Source organism: Silurus aristotelis (genome assembly GCF_946808225.1).
Source record: "Silurus aristotelis genome assembly, chromosome: 19".
NCBI lineage: Eukaryota > Metazoa > Chordata > Actinopteri > Siluriformes > Siluridae > Silurus > Silurus aristotelis.
In genome coordinates, this window is record NC_139592.1 from 7,591,217 (window position 1) to 7,610,896 (window position 19,680).

Sequence of the window (19,680 nt, forward strand, 5' to 3'; positions counted from 1 at the left end):
TATTATTGTTTATCTATTAATTTTATATCTGAGTAAAGAAGGACTTTGAGAATAGATTTATGTTGAGCTGAAAGTTTAAATGTCGTTTCATTTTTATTTATTAATTAATTTTTTTATATTTTTAATAAAAATGGTCCAAAAGAAATGCGCGCTGCGTTAATCGCGTTACTAAAATTTGTGCCATCAAAATGAAATTTGCGTTTGACATCCCCTGTATATATATATATATATATATATATATTATATATATTACTGCCTTACGAATTTCTAATTTTGTTGCCTAACGAATGTATCCAGACTATCTCATCTACGTTAACCCCAGACTTCTTGTTGTCTTTTACCTTGCTGATTGTTAGCTTCATATAAAATAAAATATAAAATAAATAGTGAAGTAAAGAACTGATACCAGAAAAATCTACTTAAGTACAGTAAAAAAGTATTTGTCCTTCGTTACTTCCAACCTCTGGGTACTTCCATACCACACTAGCTCCGCTTTGCATAACTTCCAGGTACAGTTTTCTTTGTTGTTTTAAATATAAAATGTTTCCCTGTCTTTGATGATTTAGGCTGCACACTTGCTCCTGTACTGTCTTGCATTTTCGCAGGCAGCTGTGTTATCTTGCCTTCATGCTAACCCATAACTTAAGCAGCCCAACTATTCGATAGCGGCCTTCGTTAACAACGAATTTTATTATCGATTATTAACGATTTTATCGATTAGTTGTTGCAGCTCTATATAAAACCTGCTCTCTGTGACAATTGTTTTATGTCCCTTCAGGGTTGACAGGACCTTCTCCAAAGCTCGAAGCTTATGGTGAGTATTTAAACTCCTCAATTACTCTTTTTGCAATACATTTATTTGTATTTAGTGGAAGAGAATTACACTGTGTATCTGTCAGTGGATAAGTCTGAGTTCAAAGCTTGCTTTTTTACAAACCTCTCTGATGCATACTTACAAAAATGCCCTTGATGATATGGATTAGAGCTTTATTGTTATCTTGTGGTGTATAATATAATCCATTTACAATGAACGATGTGAATAAAGTGATTAAAATATGAATTCTGGAATAAATTTTAGCTTTTGTACATTTTTCGCTCCATTTGCATGACAAAAGTAGGCTTGCTTTTAATAATCTATCTGCTGCTGTCTATCTCTAGATCTGTCTAAATTACATTTTAAAAATGTCATGCATTACATTCCTTGGATGTTTCAAGTGAACTTTTTCCCAAAGTTGTATTAACCTTGATGTTTAAAACCTTGGTGCTTGTTATTCTTCATATATATATATATATATATATATATATATATATATATATATATATATATATATATATATATATATATATATATATATATATATATACATACACATATATGTGTGTGTCTTAAAAAATATGTCCAACTTTTCTAGTTTCAAAGAGTATCTGTAATTAGTGTTAGGTCACATCACTCCACCGTGCCATTGATTATTTGTCTCTTTTATCTACTTACTTTGCACAGATTGAGTATTGAAGTACTAAAACGTATTAAGGATTCTTGTCATTTATTTCTACATGAAGACAAGTTAAGGCTGGTGTATATATAAATACTGCAGAAAACAAGTGTTGTGTCAGTTTCAAAGCAACATTATGACGGCTAACATAATTAGTGACTAAAAACAGACACATTTGAAACAGTAAAGTCTATGTTAATATGATACACTGGCTACATAAGCAAATAAATTATAATAAAGTTAAAATAAAGTTAAAATATTATAGGATAATTCATTTTGTAATAGTATATGTAATAGTTTATTTATTTCTTTTATTATAACATAATTATTATAGCCTGATTATAAAATTTCTTTATATATATATTTCTGTATATATTTTCTATACTGTATTGTAAATTTTTTTTTATCTTATATTCTCTTTTCAGTATTGCATGTATCTTATATGTATTTTACATTTATTCAATATTATAATTGTAATGCAGATTTGTTAGAGAGTAATTTGGCACTCCATATACCTGTCCTTTTTTCAATCCAACACAATTTCCTTCAAAAGTCTGAAAGCAAAGAGACTGCTGTTTCCTGAGCTAGATCATGTTGCCCTGTGCATGTGCGGGCATAGTGAGGCAGCGGCAGACAGAGAGCGGTCCCAATATGAGCCGAGACACTGCAGCCCCGCTGTCTGGTTGCCACAGTAACAGTAGACAGTTCTGCAGTGTTGGCAGGACAGAGCGAGTGAGGTGCAAAGTAGGATGTATGCGAGAAAGTGTATGTGTGAGTTTGCGTGTGTGCATGCATGCTCGCGATGACAGGAAGTGTGTGAAGGCAGATGGACAGTGAGCTCATCCAGCTTTGAAGGTCAGCCTGCTAGAGCCTCTATCAGGTTTCTGCAGTACCGGGCACTGGCGTCTTTCCATCTCTGAGCCTCTTTAGCTTCTAGCTGTCCTGGAAAACAGGAGCCTACCGCAAACCACACTCGAATCTTCCTCATCGCACTGAGGGTCTGCTTCGTAAAGGGAGTGCTACCTTCATAGCATACTTACACCAGTGGATTTATTGCTGTAGTTGCGGTTTGTCAGTATTTTTGCTGCTTGATGTGCATGATGACCTTTATGCATGCAGAATATGATGCTGATAAGATCTCAAAAGAGAATTTTGAGATATCATTTATATATCATTTGGAAAAATAAACTAGTTATATAAGACCTGAGCTATTCACAGGCCTTGTTTTGAAAACGCAGAATGCAATTTTACCTTAAGCGTTATTTCCGAAGTATGTTAATGTAAAACTTTGTTGAAGTTTAGAAAATTGGAATTAAAATATATCTTAGCTTTGGAAGATCATTTGGAAAGAACTTATCCAAAGCAAGGAAGAATGTGACCCATATTATTTTCAGAAAAATGTTTCAAAGTAAAAAACTTCCCATAATTGTGAGGTTGAGCATTAAACAATAGCCAAGGCCTTGTATTTCTTTAAGTGTATAATGTTGATAAGAATAGGGTTAATCTCTGGGATTCTGGGAGAAACACATACAAAAAAACTCTGTAGGTCTGACAAGAGAGGATCAACATGCCTTGCTCTCCATTCCGAATCGGGAGGCCAAAAAAATTCTGGTGAGTTTTGCATGCAGCAATGTCATGTAAATGTTGTGACATTTAAATTTGAATGAAAAAACAACTTTGCTGCCCAACAGAGGACTTTTATTTGCTGGAACATGTGCATGCTCTTCGAAGTTAACAAAAAAGGACAACAATTCTCACAATGCAGAACACATCAAATAAATGTACACTACAAATTAATTCCCATACTATTCGCTTATCAGTTCAAGTGTATTGTTTAGTGTGGTCAATTATTCAGTTACAATTGTGAAAGAAATAGAAAAGGTATACAATTACAAGAGTGAGGCACTGGTATATCCCTGGAGTTTAAGGGGTTAAATATTAATGAGTTTGAATAATAATGAATGAAAATAACATATTACATTCTTTTATATTCTCTATTACATGCCTTCTTTACCTACAGATGTTGTTTTTAGGGTTTATGTATTATCTATCAAATTATCAAGCAAAATAGCAGCGATATACAGATTGATAAGGAATTGCTTTAATTCATTTGCAGTTAACATTCATTTAATGCACATTGTTGCTTTCCAGCTTCAACAACACAACTGTAAAAGGTTAATGAAAATACCTAATAAAATTTCTCTAGCATTTTTTATCATTATTTTATCCTTTATATCCATTCCCTGTAGTTATCAATATACACTACATTTATGGATGTAGAAACACAAGGCACAAGGCAGGTGGGTTTGCACGGATGGGTATTTGAATTATAGTTGTGACAAGCCTTTTAGGTTACAAATGACTGCATAAATCAAAAATACCACTTCTGATCTGGTTATGTTTTCTATAAGTCTGGATAAACTCATTGTAATAAACATATATGTGATGTTAAACGAACATGTTTTAATGCCATTGCACTGAGCAAAACATTTCTTTTTGAAAAGTATGATTACAGTATATATATATAGTTTTCCAATCTGACTTCTTACTTGAGGAAGTACTGTGCTATATATTGCATAATTGCATTGCATTGTATATTTGCATTTACATGAATGTCAGGTAAGTTTGATGCTGTATTGGTCATAATCAAAATAATTTTATTGGACGTTCATCATTTAGATTTCATATAATGCATTACAGGTTATTTATTTCAAAGCTGGTGCTGTATTTGCAAAAGCCTTAAAAATGACAATACATATGCTAACAATTTTTTTCTACTTTCAAACTAAACTGACGTGTAAAAAGTATTGTTAATAAAAACAAGCAAATATTTAAAAGTGCATCCATCCATCTATCCACCTATCCATTAGTCAGTCCATCTATCCATCCATCCATCTATCCATCCATCTATCTATCTATCTATCTATCTATCTATCTATCTATCTATCTATCTATCTATCTATCTATCTATCTATCTATCTATCTATCTATCTATCTATCTATCTATCTATCTATCTATCCATCCATCCATCCCATCCATCCCATCCATCCCATCCATCCTTTGATATATCTTTTTATCCATTTATTTTTCAAATATCACCACAAGTTGGACATAATATTTTATTTATATATTTTTACAGTGTAAAAGAATTACTGCAGTCTAACACAGACAAATAAAATGCTACAAAAGTTTATTGCATTTGTAGAAAAAGTGTTTAAAATGTAAAGCTTCTGAATGCTGCAGTGATACTGTGTTAGTATTGATAGTATTCATTGGCTCTAATCTCTGATAGAGGTGACATTACTGTCCATCTCTCTGTATATGGACAAGGTCAGTTAACTTGCCCCTTAAGCATGTCCTGGTGTTCTTTTTCATTTTAAGAAGATCCAGTAAATATCTGCAAGAATTTTATCGTTAGCTTTCACCACCCCAGATTCGTATCTGTGAGACGGATAAGAGACAAGTGAAACAGTTTCTTTGTGAGTGAGTAAATTGTCAGATAGAAAATAAAAAGAAAAATATGTTAAAAAAACATATGCAGCCCATAAGGTCCAGTTCCACTTGATTAATGAAGCTAAAAGTGTGGGGAACAAATTCATCTATGTTTGGGTGCCAGGTGGCTTACTCGACAACTCTTATTTAGTCAGCATGGACTTCCCACTAAACCACAGCCTAGATTTTACCCACTGTTTTGACATTGGAACAATATTTGTTTCAGCCAAGAGCCATTTTAGCGCTCCCAAATTGCTTCTCATTGTCAAGTTGAACAGTTTGGTGGCAATAGTGAGGATGAATAAATAGGGGAAGTAATTACACTTCACAAAGACAGGATCAGACAGGATAATAAATGCAGTTGTTCACCAGTAAAGAACCATCTCACAGCTTTTTTCTTAGTGGTGGTAATAAATTGCCACATAGTGTGAATTTGTTTGCCTGTCCTTGGATTTTTCTATATTTTATATATGGGTTTTATGATTAATTACAGATTAATTATGAATGACGACGGTCATTAGTGTGAACTATAGGTTGAGACTTGCTTGGAAATAAGTTCACCACTAATTTCCCCCTGTTGTAAATTTTTTATCAGGATGCATGTTGTAATTGTAGCTGTGATATATAGAGCTCTTCTCCAAAATTAATAGTCGTCTAAGAGGAGCCAAAGCCAGGGCCAAATGGTAAATATGGAAGCACTAATTCATCATGCATACTGCACAGAACGTAACAGAGATGCCTTTTCACACTTCTTTTTGTCTGTGGTGTTGTCTGGCAGGCGAGCTGTCATTAATATTGAACTATGACTAACCTGTGTTTGGGAAAAAGGCAGTTTTGACATTGGGAAGTGATATTTGAAAGCAATCAAGTGTTTTTTTGTTGGCGTATTGCTTCAGCTGACATCAAAGCGACATGGCCTGCTTTGATTCAGCTCTGGACGTTGACAGAGATGCTTAGCTTGCACTGCCATAACTCATACTGCTCATTCATTACCTCTTTAAAAGAAGTTGTCTCATCATGTAGGCCAGGTGATTCTTTGAACTGAACTATTGCTGTTTTAATGAAGTTATATATACAAGGCAATTCTTTTAGACCCTGGCTAGTTTTCAACACAACAAGAACAAATGATGCATACTATATACTGACATTTACAGGACATCTGGAGTCTAACTAAATGAGGACACAGCAACAAGCCTGACAGCAGGGCATCGTAGACAGTAAAGCGATTTGGCACTCATCTCGTTTGTTTTAACAGTTTTTCTCAGCTGCTTTGGAGCATTTCTCCGATCATGCTTAATATTTGCAAACCAGTAAGTGCATTCTCAAAACATTATGTACAAACAGCACAAAACATTGGATTTTTTGCAAAAACTTATACTTCTCTCAAAATCCTTAGTTCATCTCTCAAAAGTAAGTATTTGAGTCAATAAACATGTCATTCCCATCAGAATGAAACTGCTATTTAAACATTTTGATGATTTTTTTGTGAACAATGACAGTCATGTTGTCAGTATGATGACACATAGTTTTAGGATTTCTTGATATAAACTTTGGTTTGGATTACAGGGACTGAAAATGCACACAATTTGACTTCCTTCTGTATGGCATCTATGAATTTCAGCGGCAGAAATTCATTTATTTGATTGCATATTTGATTTATATTGATTGCAATAGACTGGACAGGATTCACACTTTTACTGTACTATACAAGTGTTTGTTTGTTTCTTCCATTTCAGCATTTATAATTCTGTGTTTTGCTCTGTCTGTATACACTCTCCAATTGAAGGTTCACAAGATTCACCTTTGACCTGTTTTAGAGAACTAGTAGATTATTGGTTGATCTGATGCCTCTTTATTAGTGACATTCAAGATTCATCTGCACAATTCATCAATTTAAGTCACATTTACAAAAAAAACCTAAATTTAAATGACAGATGTTGACAACTGGTTTAACCATTTTTCAGTCAATGGCTTATGCAATAAACTGATGTCGAGATGTTTTGGGGGTTAAGACTATTTAGGTGAAACCAGTATAATATTTTTGATCAACATGACAACTGATAAAGTACGAAACAGCAGACACTTGTACACAATCGATGAAATGAATGTCCAAAAGCATTCACAATTTGATCAAATCAACAAGAAACGTTCTTATGATGTGCACAAGTGACTAAATGATGTGGAGGTTGAACAATGAGTTTTGAGAATTTAATTTCTGATCTGAGAAACGCTCCAAGGCAACTGAGAAAAACTGTAACAGCTGTTACAGTTGATATAAGCACTTTCACTTTAATGCTTTCAGGTAGTTAGTTTAAAAAAATATGCATTTCCCCTCATACAATATACTCTTTATGTACAAATGTTTGTGGACACCTGTCCATAAGATGATGTGCTTTCTAAACATCCTATTCCACATTTGCTGTTATAATAACCTCCACTCTTCTGGGAGGATGTTTCACTAGATTTTGGAGTGTTCTTGTGGAGATTTGTGCTCATTCAGCCACAAGGGCTTTGATAAAGTCAGGTACTAATATAAGGTGAAAAAGCCTTGGGTGCATTCAGAGTTACACTTCATCCCAATGGTGTTCAGTATGGTTGAGGTCAGATCTCTATAGTAGGCCACTCAAGATCTTCCACTCCAATCCATGTACATTATATCTTCATGGACTTGCATAGAGGCATTGTCACAATAGAGGTTTGGGTCTCCAAGTAAAGGGAAAATAAAGTTCTATTACATCCATAGACATCCTTAACAATTGTGTGCCTTCAACTTTGTGGTACAGTTCAGGGAAGGACCACTTATGGCTGAAAAAGCCAGGTGTCCCAATACCTTTATTCATATAGTGTATATAGCTCTTGGTCTCTTGATATTATATACAGTGAGGAAAATAAGTATTTGAACACCCTGCTATTTTGCAAGTTCTCCCACTTAAAAATCATGGAGGGGTCTGAGATTGTCATCGTAGGTGCATGTCCACTGTGAGAGACATAATCTAAAAAAAAAATCCAGAAATCACAATGTATGATTTTTTAACTATTTATTTGTATGATACAGCTGCAAATAAGTATTTGAACACCTGAGAAAGTCAATGTTAATATTTGGTACAGTAGCCTTTGTTTGCAATTACAGAGGTCAAACTTTTCCTGTAGTTTTTCACCAGGTTTGCACACACTGCAGGAGGGATTTTGGCCCACTCCTCCACACAGATCTTCTCTAGATCAGTCAGGTTTCTGGCCTGTCGCTAAAAAAACACGGAGTGTGAGCTCCCTCCAAAGATTCTCTATTGGGTTTAGGTCTGGAGACTGGCTAGGCCACGCCAGAACCTTGATATGCTTCTTACAGAGCCACTCCTTGGTTATCCTGGCTGTGTGCTTCGGGTCATTGTCATGTTGGAAGACCCAGCCTCGACTCATCTACAATGCTCTAACTGAGGGAAGGAGGTTGTTCCCCAAAATCTCGCAATACATGGCCCCGGTCATCCTCTCCTTAATACAGTGCAGTCGCCCTGTCCCATGTGAAGAAAAACACCCCCAAAGCATGATGCTACCACCCCATGCTTCACAGTAGGGATGGTGTTTTTGGGATGGTACTCATCATTCTTCTTCCTCCAAACACGTTTAGTGGAATTATGACCCAAAAGTTCTATTTTGGTCTCATCTGACCACATGACTTTCTCCCATGACTCCTCCAGATCATCCAAATGGTCATTGGCAAACTTAAGACGTGCCTGGACAAGTGCTGGTTTAAGCAGGGGAACCTTCCGTGCCATGCATGTTTTCAAACTATGACGTCTTAGTGTATTACCAACAGTAACCCTGGAAACGGTGGTCCCAGCTCTTTTCAGGTCATTGACCAGCTCCTCCCGTGTAGTTCTGGGCTGATTTCTCACCTTCCTTAGGATCATTGAGACCCAACGAGGTGAGATCTTGCATGGAGCCCCAGTCCGAGGGAGATTGACAGTCATGTTCAGCTTCTTCCATTTTCTAATGATTGCTCCAACAGTGGACCTTTTTTCAACAAGCTGCTTGGCAATTTCCCCGTAGACCTTTTCAGCATTGTGGAGGTGTACAATTTTGTCTTTAGTGTCTTTGGACAGTTTTTTGGTCTTGGCCATGTTAGTAGTTGGATTCTTACTGATTGTATGGGGTGGACAGGTGTCTTTATGCAGCTAACGACCTCAAACAGGTGCATCTAATTTAGGATAATAAATGTAGTGGAGGTGGACATTTTAAAGGCAGACTAACAGGTCTTTGAGGGTCAGAATTCTAGCTGATAGACAGGTGTTCAAATACTTATTTGCAGCTGTATCATACAAATAAATAGTTTAAAAAATCATATATTGTGATTTCTGGATTTTTTTTTTTAGATTATGTCTCTCACAGTGGACATGCACCTACGATGACAATTTCAGACCCCTCCATGATTTCAAAGTGGGAGAACTTGCAAAATAGCAGGGTGTTCAAATACTTATTTTCCTCACTGTAAATATATATAATTGTTTCTTGTGGGTTTTTTCCATAATATTCAGTGATGAAATTATATTTATGCAACCAGACCTGCCATACTTGCCATACATTATGACCTGCAAATTAACATCAGCATACACTAATATGTTATCATACAAAAATACACTATTGGGAATAAACATATTTATCTGGAATGATTTGTGCAGGTCTTCCTGTTCCCGTCCCCTGTTTTACATCCCTCGGGACTCAAGGAATGCCCTCTCTTTCCAATTTCTGTTAAGGTAAATGAAGAATATTTTTAGTTTATTAATATGAATTCAAATATAGCAGTAAATCTTTAATCTAGAAAGTATTAGACATGTACTGTAAATAATTAACATGAAATTACATGACACCATAAAAGAGAAGAAAAAAGATCTAAAGCAATTAAGTATGTGTACGTGAAGGGTCAGACCTAACACTTAAATAATGTTACTATAGTTTATATGCTAATCAGAAATTGATTGAATACTTAAATACTGCATTTTGAATCCCTTATAACAGACTGCACTTAGACACCTTTGCAACTAAAGCAACAGCATCAAGAGTGGAAAATATTGGTCATGTGGACATTAATATACCACCTTTAGTTGGCTTATGTTAATTGTTTTTATATGTAAGTTGTCTTATCAGTGTCACACAAGCCAATTGAAAACAATGTCAAAGGTTTATATTCTAAGTACAAAAGTGAAACTCCAGCTATAAGTTTGTTTTCTTTCTGACAGTGATAGTGATATTTTTTAAATGAAGAAATCATTCGTGCACATTGACATATACAACAAATTGATGTTTGCATTATACTTTATTTTTACTAGATGCAATGAAAAAAATAAAGTCATTTAAAACTGACTGCCTACAATGAGAAGGCTGAGCAGACATTGTTGACTCTGAAACTGAGAGCACACAGCATGGACGCTCATTAACAAACCCATGCCTTGTCTGGCTGTCCTTGTATGGAGGATAAATATCCTGTTTACTGCAGTGTCTGGGAGGGTTTTGACTTGGGGTCATACTTCAGCCACATTAGCCTCATCCTGGGTTAGTCGTAATAAGCCAGTTTAAACTAGCTGTTTGGGATTGGAGGATGACCAGCCCGACTAGTAAACACCTTCACAGTAGGCAAATAGTAAATACACTATATGGACAAAAGTATTAGGGACACGCCAGGCTTCTCATAACACCCTGGCCCTCTTCACACATAAGTACTTTACTAACACCTTTATAGGAGATTGAAGAGAGATCTTTAGAACCACATTTAAAAATCTAGTGGATCATCTTCCCAGAAGAGTTGAGGTCATTATAACAGCAAATAGGGACTAAATATGGAAAAGGATGTTAAAAAATCATATACAAATCTTTTGTTCACTTGTCCACAAGCCTTTGTCTATGTATTGTTGATTAGTCCACAGGTCTATTCATTGCCTAAATATACCTGGGATGACTGAGAAGACTTTTTTAATTAAAACAGAGTGAGCCATTAAGATGGAAATCTGTTGTTCCAGATGGCCATTAGGGGAGGCAATAGAGTCTAACTGAATAAAGAACTACAGCTGTTACCTCTTTTCTATGAGTAACTCTGATTGTTTCATAAAAAACTCTGGTAAGGAAATATTTGTATTTTATTATTAGATTAATTTAGCATTTTTTTGGCCAACAACCACAAAAGGACAACACAAAAACTACCTAAAGTGAAAGTAGATTAGTAGACAAGCACCTACATGATTAATATGCAGCCTGCAAAAAGAGATTTTGAACTTCATAGTCACTACACTATAGATGAATGTGTGAGTTTTCAAGATATATTCAAGTTCTGTGTATAAATTCTCTATATTATTGTATATAAATTAAAAATAAATGAAAACCAAAACGTATTTTATACTTTAGCTCATTAACAAGTTAATAAATAAAGGGTTTTGTGTGTACTGTTCTGTTTTAGATAATTGGTTACAAATATTTTTTTATCTTTCTACCAGTGTAACCAGTTATTACATAACGTAGTTGTAAACCACTCACACACTTACTAACTATATAACGAATGAATGAACAAACTAACTAAGTAAACAAACAAATAAACCAAAACTAATCATGAATTGTATTTTATTTAATTCTGTAGTGCAAGTTTTTGTTATTTGCACGTATTTTAGTTATAATCTTTCACTTAAATTTTTATATTCTATTTTAATTTTAAATCCAGATTACGTTCTAAAATGTATTTTGGATAATTGGAGGACAAAAAACAGCATCCTATATTGTGGAGCTGTTTTGTTTTAGATTTATTCTCGTCACGGGAATAACCCATTGACCCCTTAGTTTAGAAACGTGTGCAATTTATGTCATGGTGTATGTGTTGGGGAAGGGTAATTGCTTGGTGAGGATCAACTGTGCTGAAAAGGATAGGAATATATTACATTTTTGACCTTGTAGGGACACTGGGTTGAGGACATTGCTGTTGTGTGGGAAAATCCAAGGACATCAGCAGTTTCTGAAATACTCAAACTTGCCTATGTGGCGTCAACAAACCAGACACAGCCACTAAGAACAACATTTTTCACAATTTTGATGTTTGATGTGAACAGTATCTGAAGCCCCTGACCCATATCTGCATGAATGTATGCTTTGTGTTGATGCCACATGAATAAGCAGGTGTACAGGTGTTCCTATTAAAGTGGATTGTGAGTGTGCATACACACACTGAACTAGTAAAAACATTTCTAGGCTGCATTTATATTTATCCTGACAATCTGGTATATTAAGACAAATGTGTGCGAGTGTCTGGGTGTCTTTATTGGGTTCCAGGAGTTTAATAGAGGGAGCAGAGAGCTGTCATACTCAATCAGCTCCGACTGTCTGCGTGTGTCACCTACATGCCACAATCTCACTAAATATAGCAATGAAGTGACAGGCTAGTGTCTGACTCTCAGACACTACACATCCAAACATGAACCCATCCAGATCACATAGCCATAAGCGCACAGAGTAAAGCATGACGCTAAAAAGTAAATTCAACAAATCTGCCACATTTTACACTTCAACTCTGAGTAAATCTCTTCGTCTTATCTCTTTTTAGTTCCTCAAGCTGCCATTACAGTGCACTTATGTGAGGGGGGATTAAAGTACCTGCAGCTCAGTTATGATTGCTATGCTGGCGAGAGACACACACAAACACACACACACACAAACACACAAACACACAAACAGACACCAACAGACACACACACACACACACAAACACACACACACACACACACACACACACACACACACACACACACACACACACACACACACACACACACACAAACCTCCTTTCAGTGATTAACTAGAAAATAAATCTCTCTGTAAGCTAATGATTTCCATGAAAATAGTGTCACACAGTAGGATGAGGAAGATTGATCTGCTGCATGGAGAGGGTCTCTGTGTGTGTGTGTGTGTGTGTGTGTGTGTGTATTGTGTATGTATTGTGTATTGTGTATGGCAAAGCAGCTGTCTGTGTGTCTATGGCTAACAACATTATTTATTAATGCAAATGAAGATTAAGGTCGGCACTAACACTTTAAGAGGAGAATAATAGGGGTCAAAAGTTACCTTTCACAGGTCTCTCTGCATAATTGTCTATATTTTGTGACTTACTGTTGTACCTGTCATAGTGGCATTGGCCCATATGCCACTATTATCTGCTAAACAAATCGCTGTTAACTTTACAATATGGCACATTATTAGTATGCTAATTACAGCAGTTTCAGCTGGTTTAAAGAGAATACTCCAGCCTGTTTCAATCTAATTCCTATTCAGCATATTTGTTGGACATATATGTTGTTTTCCTTAACTAGAAATTGAGCAGAAAACCTGTTGAATTAAAATTCACTTATATTTATATGTGCATGCCTTAGTGCAGTTGTTATATTCTACACTACCTGTGCATTGTATATCAATGATATTATTCGAATTTATAGAACACAGTTTAAAAGCTCAGTTAAAATTCTGATTGTAAGAAAAGCTATTTTCAGACTACAAGGTGAATCAGATTTATACTAATATGCTATACATTTTTACCAGTTATATAATAGTGACACCTTACACAGAAACTTGTATGACACATAGTTCACATAAACAACAATAGCAGAAAACAACTTATAAATACAATTTGGGATTTAGCATGTTTTGTAAGAGCTATCCAGTGGCAGTTCTTTTTTTTTTTAGAACAGTCAGATATAAGGCTCTTCAAGCTTTGAAATCTTCAGCTCGCCTTCACAATAACAAAATGATCTGCTATTCCGTTCTGTCATTACTTTTAAAACATGTATAACACCAATAAGCATAACCATAAACAGATAACAAAAATATAACATTCTTTAATTAATAGAAATTCTTTGCTTGGCTTATTGTACACTATATGGACAAAGGTTTGTGGACACCTGAGCATAAGCTTGGTATGTGCTTTTTGAACATCCTATTCCACATTTAGTCCCCATTTGCACTTATAATAACCTTCACTCTTCTGGGAAGATGTTACACTAGATTTTGAGAGTATGGTTGTTGAGATTTGTGCTCATTCAGCCACAAGGGCATTAGAAAGTCAGGTAGTGATGTAGGGTGAAGAGGTCTAGAGAGCTTGTTTTCTGCACAGGGACATCATTGTAAAGCTCTAACAGGTGAAGGGAAAATGTAAACCTACAGCAGAATGTGTTCCTTTATCGTTGTAATGACAGTTGAAAAAGTTCTATGTTTTGTCCATATAGTGTATAAGAATAACATGATTTCTGTAATGTATGTTTTCTATAACAACAATTGCGTCTGTTTTATATGAGATACAATTTCAATCACCACCTAAATTATTCTGTCCATACTCTAAAAAGAGCTTTGTATGCCCATCATATGACAGAAAAAAGTAGGGGTTTGTTGATCTAGAAAATGTCTCAAAATGACAGACAGTTTTGTTAGGACTTGTTTATTTAACATTCTAAAAACTTTGTCTCCAGTGTCCGGCCTATGTAACCGTCTGTATGTTTTCTGACATGTAAGAGTGTTCAGGACAGGGAACTTTGCACTTAATGGTTTCTAAATGACAAAACAAGCTGGGATTTTTTTTTTGCTTGAATAGATAGAAAGTCTAGAGAGACAGATGCTAATGATGGAATAACTGTTCATTGTTGGTAATTGGTAAAAAGCACCAGTCATGCAGACCTCTTCAATGTAACCAAGCGAACACTAATTAAAGATTGTAATCATTAGTCAATTTTTGTGGTATAAGAGAAATAAACCTGCTAGTTTAGAAAAAGAATCAAATTTTGCATGGTAATGGCTTTCTGCTTTGCATTACACCACTCTTGTTGATTGTTTCCACCATGTTTTATTTGTAGGTTAATAAAAAGGAATAAGTATTATGATGGTGCTTACAGATATCTGGATAAAGGTAAGGCTGGCTGCGAGTAGTAGTGAGTAGTGGCTGAGGTGGATATGCTTTAAATGATGCCCTTTGGGTCAAATGTTTAACATTCTGCATTTTTAGCCTGCAGGTCTGTGCATTGTGTCATACAGTCGACAAGAGAGAGCACTTGTGTGTGTGTGTGTGTGTGTGTGTGTGTGTGTGTGTGTGTGTGTGTGTGTGTGTGTGTGTGTGTGTGTGTGTGTGTGTGTGTGTGTCTGTGTGTGTGTGTGTGTCTGTGTGTGTGTGTGTGTGTGTGTGTGTGTGTGTGTCTGTGTCTGTGTCTGTGTGTGTGTGTGTGTGTGTGTGTGTGTGTGTGTGTGTGTGTGTGTGTGTGCCGATCTGATTCAAATCTCAATGCATAGCCAATGACATGATACATTAAAGATACATAGGAAGCAGCTACTGATGCGATGCAACACAATGCGTTTTAATGCAATACTATGCAGTGGAAAACATATGATGCTATGCTATTTAAAATGGTACAGATGGTACGCTTTTATTTCTTTGGTTCAGACAGACAACATATTTAAAATGTACTTAAGTGCCTTCTGACCAGTAATACATGGCCCTTTAACAAAAGGCTTTTGTAGTGCAAAACAAAAAATAAAAATAAACCAGACATTCTTTTTTTGTTCTGTTTCCAGCAAAATTCAGCTCCACATCTGCCATGTAATCTATATTTTATGTGACACTTAAGACATGCCTCGGTCTTTGTAGTGTTGTGATATGTCATATTCACCTAGCATCATTGGTGCTGATGTAAATATGGTAAAAACAGTGATCACGATACAAATGTCAACTTGTCACCACCTGGATTTAACTAGTCAAAGAGGTAAGAGCCTCCCATTGGATAATTACTGCATGGATGATTATGTTGCAGCTGGCAACAACTTATTTAACCCTAACTGATGCAGTGAGTAGCTTTTCATTTCTTAAACCACCATGTCAGAAGACACATCCTGTGGTCGTGGAAAAGATGTTAATCTGTTTCAAAAGGGTCAAATTATTGGCATGCGTCAAGCAAAGAAAACATCTAAGGAGATTGCTGAAACTACTAAAATTGGGTTAAGAACTGTCCAAAGCATTATTAAAAACTGGAAGGATAGTGGGGAAGCATCATCTTCTAGAAAGTAATGTGGTCAAAAAAAAATCTTGAATGATTGCGATCGGCGATCACTTAAACGTTTGGTGAAATCAAATCGTAAAAGAATAACAGTAGAACTCTCGGCTATGTTTAATAGTGAAAGAAAAAGCACTTTCTCACGCACATTGTAAAGGAAACTCATTGGGACTTAATAGCTGTGTAGCCTTAAGAACACCACTTATCAGTGAGGCTAATCGGAAAATAAGGCTTCACTTATGTAGGGAGCATAAAGGTTGGACTCTGAAGCAATGGAAGAAGGTCATGTGGTCTAAAAAGTCCCGATTTACCCTGTTCCAGAGTGATGAGTGCATCAGGATAAGAAGAGAGGCCTAATGTCTACCATACCAAGCCTGTAGGGGCAGTACTATGATCTGAGGTTGCTGCAGGTGGTCAGATCTAGTTTCAGCAACATTATGTGCCCAAAGATAGAGGTCAGCTTACTACCTGAATATACTGAATGACAAGTTTATTCCATCAATGGATTTTTTCTTTCCTAATGGCACAGGCATATTCCAAGATGACAATGCCAGGATTCATCAGGCTCAAATTGTGAAGAGTGGTTCAGGGAGCATGAGACATTATTTTCACACATTGGCCACCACAGACTCTAGACCTTAACCCCATATATATAACATCTCTCTGTTTTTTTCTGTCTCTGACTTTCTCTATTGCTCTTTCTCTCACTTTCTCTATCTCTCCCTCTTTGTTGTTTTGTGTGGATTTTATTAATGTGCCAGGAAACTTTCTGCTGGTAGAAATAGTTGTGATATTTGGCAGGGTAGCAAAGTAATGTAAAGTGGTACAACCTGCACGAAAAGTCATGCAGTCAGTCTCATTCAGTATTTTACATCAAGCAACTAGTGTTGATAAAATTCAGCTATACTTCATTGAAATACTACGAGGGTTTACTCTGCTTTAAGGAGCAGAAAGCATGTCTGCAGATTTATGGTGACGAGATCATACTGTCTCCTGGCTTAATGCATGTGTGATGTTGCAGGGAAATGACAAGGTAGTATGATTATTAAGCAAGGGCTCGACCTTTAAAAAGCAAGTCACAGTTCAGATTAGAAGCAAGATTAGGATATTAGAAAAAGGATTAGATTAGAGAGAACACAAAATGAAATGTGACAAGAATTGTTTACAGATGCATAGTATTAACTTCTACATTTAAGTACAAGCAGTGCTCTAAATGAGTGAAAAAACAAGTATAATTCTTATTAATGTTGACCAAAGTGATTATTCAAAACCACAGATATCAAAGCACATTCATTATCATTGCTGTCTTTCTTCCCAGAACGAGGAGCATTTAAGGTCATTCTTCAGCCCAGCTAGGGACTTTTAATACAGTATTTCTTCTTCTTCTTCTTCTTCTTCTTCTTATAGCTTCTCCCATTAGGGGTCACCACAGCAGATCATTCGTCTCCATACCCCCTGTCCTCTACTTATGCCTCTCTCAAACCGACTACTGCATGTCTTCCTCTTACCACATTCATAAACCTCCTCTTTGGCCTTCCACTTTTCCTCTTTCCTGGTGGCTTCATCCTCAGCATTCACCTGCTGATATACCCCATGTCCCTCCTCTGCACATGTCCAAACCATCTCAATCTCGCCTCCCTCACCTTGTCTCCAAAATGTCCTACATGCGCTGTCCCTCTAATAAACAAATTTCTAATCCTGTCCATCCTCGTCACTCCCCATGAAAACCTCAACATCTTCAGCTCTTCTACCTCCAGCTCCACCTCCTGTCTTTTACTCAATGCCACTGTCTCTAAACCATACAACATCGCAGGTCTCATCAAAGTCCTATAAACTTTCCCTTTCACTTTTGCAGATACTCTTCTATCACAAATCACTCCTGCTATCACTCTTCCCCACCCACTTTACCCTGCACTCTTTTCTTCACTTCTCTAACACACTCTCCATTATTTTGCACTGTTGACCCCAGGTACCTGAACTCCTTCACCTTCTCCACCTTTTCTCCCTACAACCGCACCACTCCACTGCCCTCCCTCTCATTCACACACATGTACTCTGTCTTACTCCTACTGATCTTTATTCCCCTTCTGAATGTTAGTGTGGTTCATTTGGGTTTGCACAGTCTGAGAGTTGCCAGTCTGAGAGATGAACTCCAGCTGTGCAATAAGTATTGGTTTAGACTGGCTCACAATGAAAGTCTGCATGGCATCAGTTCTTGCTTGCTCTCTTTAGGGTAAAGTTGGGAGGGATAAGGGGGGTTATTGGCTGTTTAGAGAATCTTTATTTTTTTTCCCATTATCTTTCCATTTTTCCTAGCTGATACCACTTGAAAATTTGTGAGTATATCAAAATCAGTTATCTTTATCAGGTTCATGTTGAAAGGAAAATTAGATGAAAATAAATGCTTGTTCCGACAAACTCAAAGCATGATTTGGGTCACTTGACCAGAGCTATTTGCTTGTTTTTGTTCCTGTGTTTCTCCCAAGACAGACTACTGCTTAACATATAAATGGGGCATCTGCTGTATTACACAAGTCCAACAAAAAAGGTGCAGCAATCTGAAAAAGTCACACACAAAAAATAAATAAATAAATAAATAAATACATTTTGGTCAAATTTGCGATTTAAACATCATCTTGCCAATCCAATTCTGGATCTCGTGCCATTAAGCTAAATAAGTTCCAGGTCTTTTGCAATGAACTTCCCTGAAGCATTGCCAGCATGGACACAAGGTGAACAGACTTTACTAGAAGGTCTGCAGAAAATCAATAATTGGGGTAAATAAGTATATAAACAGACCGACTCGCCCCTGAAAAAAACCCTCTATTCTGTATTCTGACGTTGATACAAAAATATTTGTACAAACCCCTATAATAATATTCAAGAAAAATAAACAAATATAAACCATTTCTGGCCTGGAAAAGGTAATAATGATCACATTATTGTTTTAAGCAAAATGAATAAAATAAAACAAAAATAATAGTTTTTTGTTTTCTTTCCACAAACCATTAGATCACAAACACTGTTGTTGTTTTTTTTTTTTACAGTCATTATATGGGGTGTTATAGTGACTTAGTGAAGTGCACTCAGGGAAACAGCAAATTGAGGTTATATGTAGTTAGTTGTTTTTTTGTTGTCTAGCTTAGCTAGTTTATAAAGCTACACTGACCAGCTGGGCATGTTGCTAAATCAGCAAGCAGGTCACATATTGTGTGAGGCTTTATAAAATTTATTAAAATGTGTTTTAATGTCATTTAATCTAAAAACGTACTTTGACATGGCAGACACCAACATATACAAGTAATTTGTTTATGGGTGAAGTGAGATTTTTTTTATCTATTTCAGAAAATATAATGTGAATTTAAAATTATAAAAAAAAATCCTACCAGATAAGTTTTTTGGACGCACAGACACAATGAAGCTGAGTGAAGAGGAAAGATGTCACTTTAGTTTCTGTGGCTAATTCAGATGGGTACCAAATATAGCCCTGTCCATCTGAAACTGGTTGAAGTAAATCACAACAAAAGAAATTCAAAAGAGGATTCTCTTAAGTGACTATACCAACATTGTTCCTTCTTTCACAGTCACCGATTAACTTGGAACAAAAGCTACACCTAATAGTAAAGAGCTGATATAATAA

General features: G+C 36.0%; 1 protein-coding gene across 41 annotated transcripts in view; it reads left to right on the forward strand.

Annotated features, from left to right (window-relative positions):
- Positions 1 to 19,680, forward strand: part of rap1gapa (RAP1 GTPase activating protein a) — a 121,919-nt gene that overhangs the window by 48,685 nt on the left and 53,554 nt on the right. For 22 of the 41 annotated variants that reach the window (XR_014538020.1, XR_014538021.1, XR_014538022.1 and 19 more), the window contains exons 2-3: positions 779 to 814; positions 9,660 to 9,734. Coding sequence is in view for 15 of the 41 variants with exons in the window: in XM_083569827.1 (XP_083425953.1) it covers positions 779 to 814; positions 9,660 to 9,734 (111 nt within the window). In the remaining 26 variants the exon portion in view is untranslated. Of the gene's footprint in view, positions 1 to 778; positions 815 to 2,187; positions 3,105 to 9,659; positions 9,735 to 19,680 lie in introns of those variants that run through there. The other 19 variants (XR_014538007.1, XR_014538008.1, XR_014538012.1 and 16 more) reach the window with 3 other exon arrangements.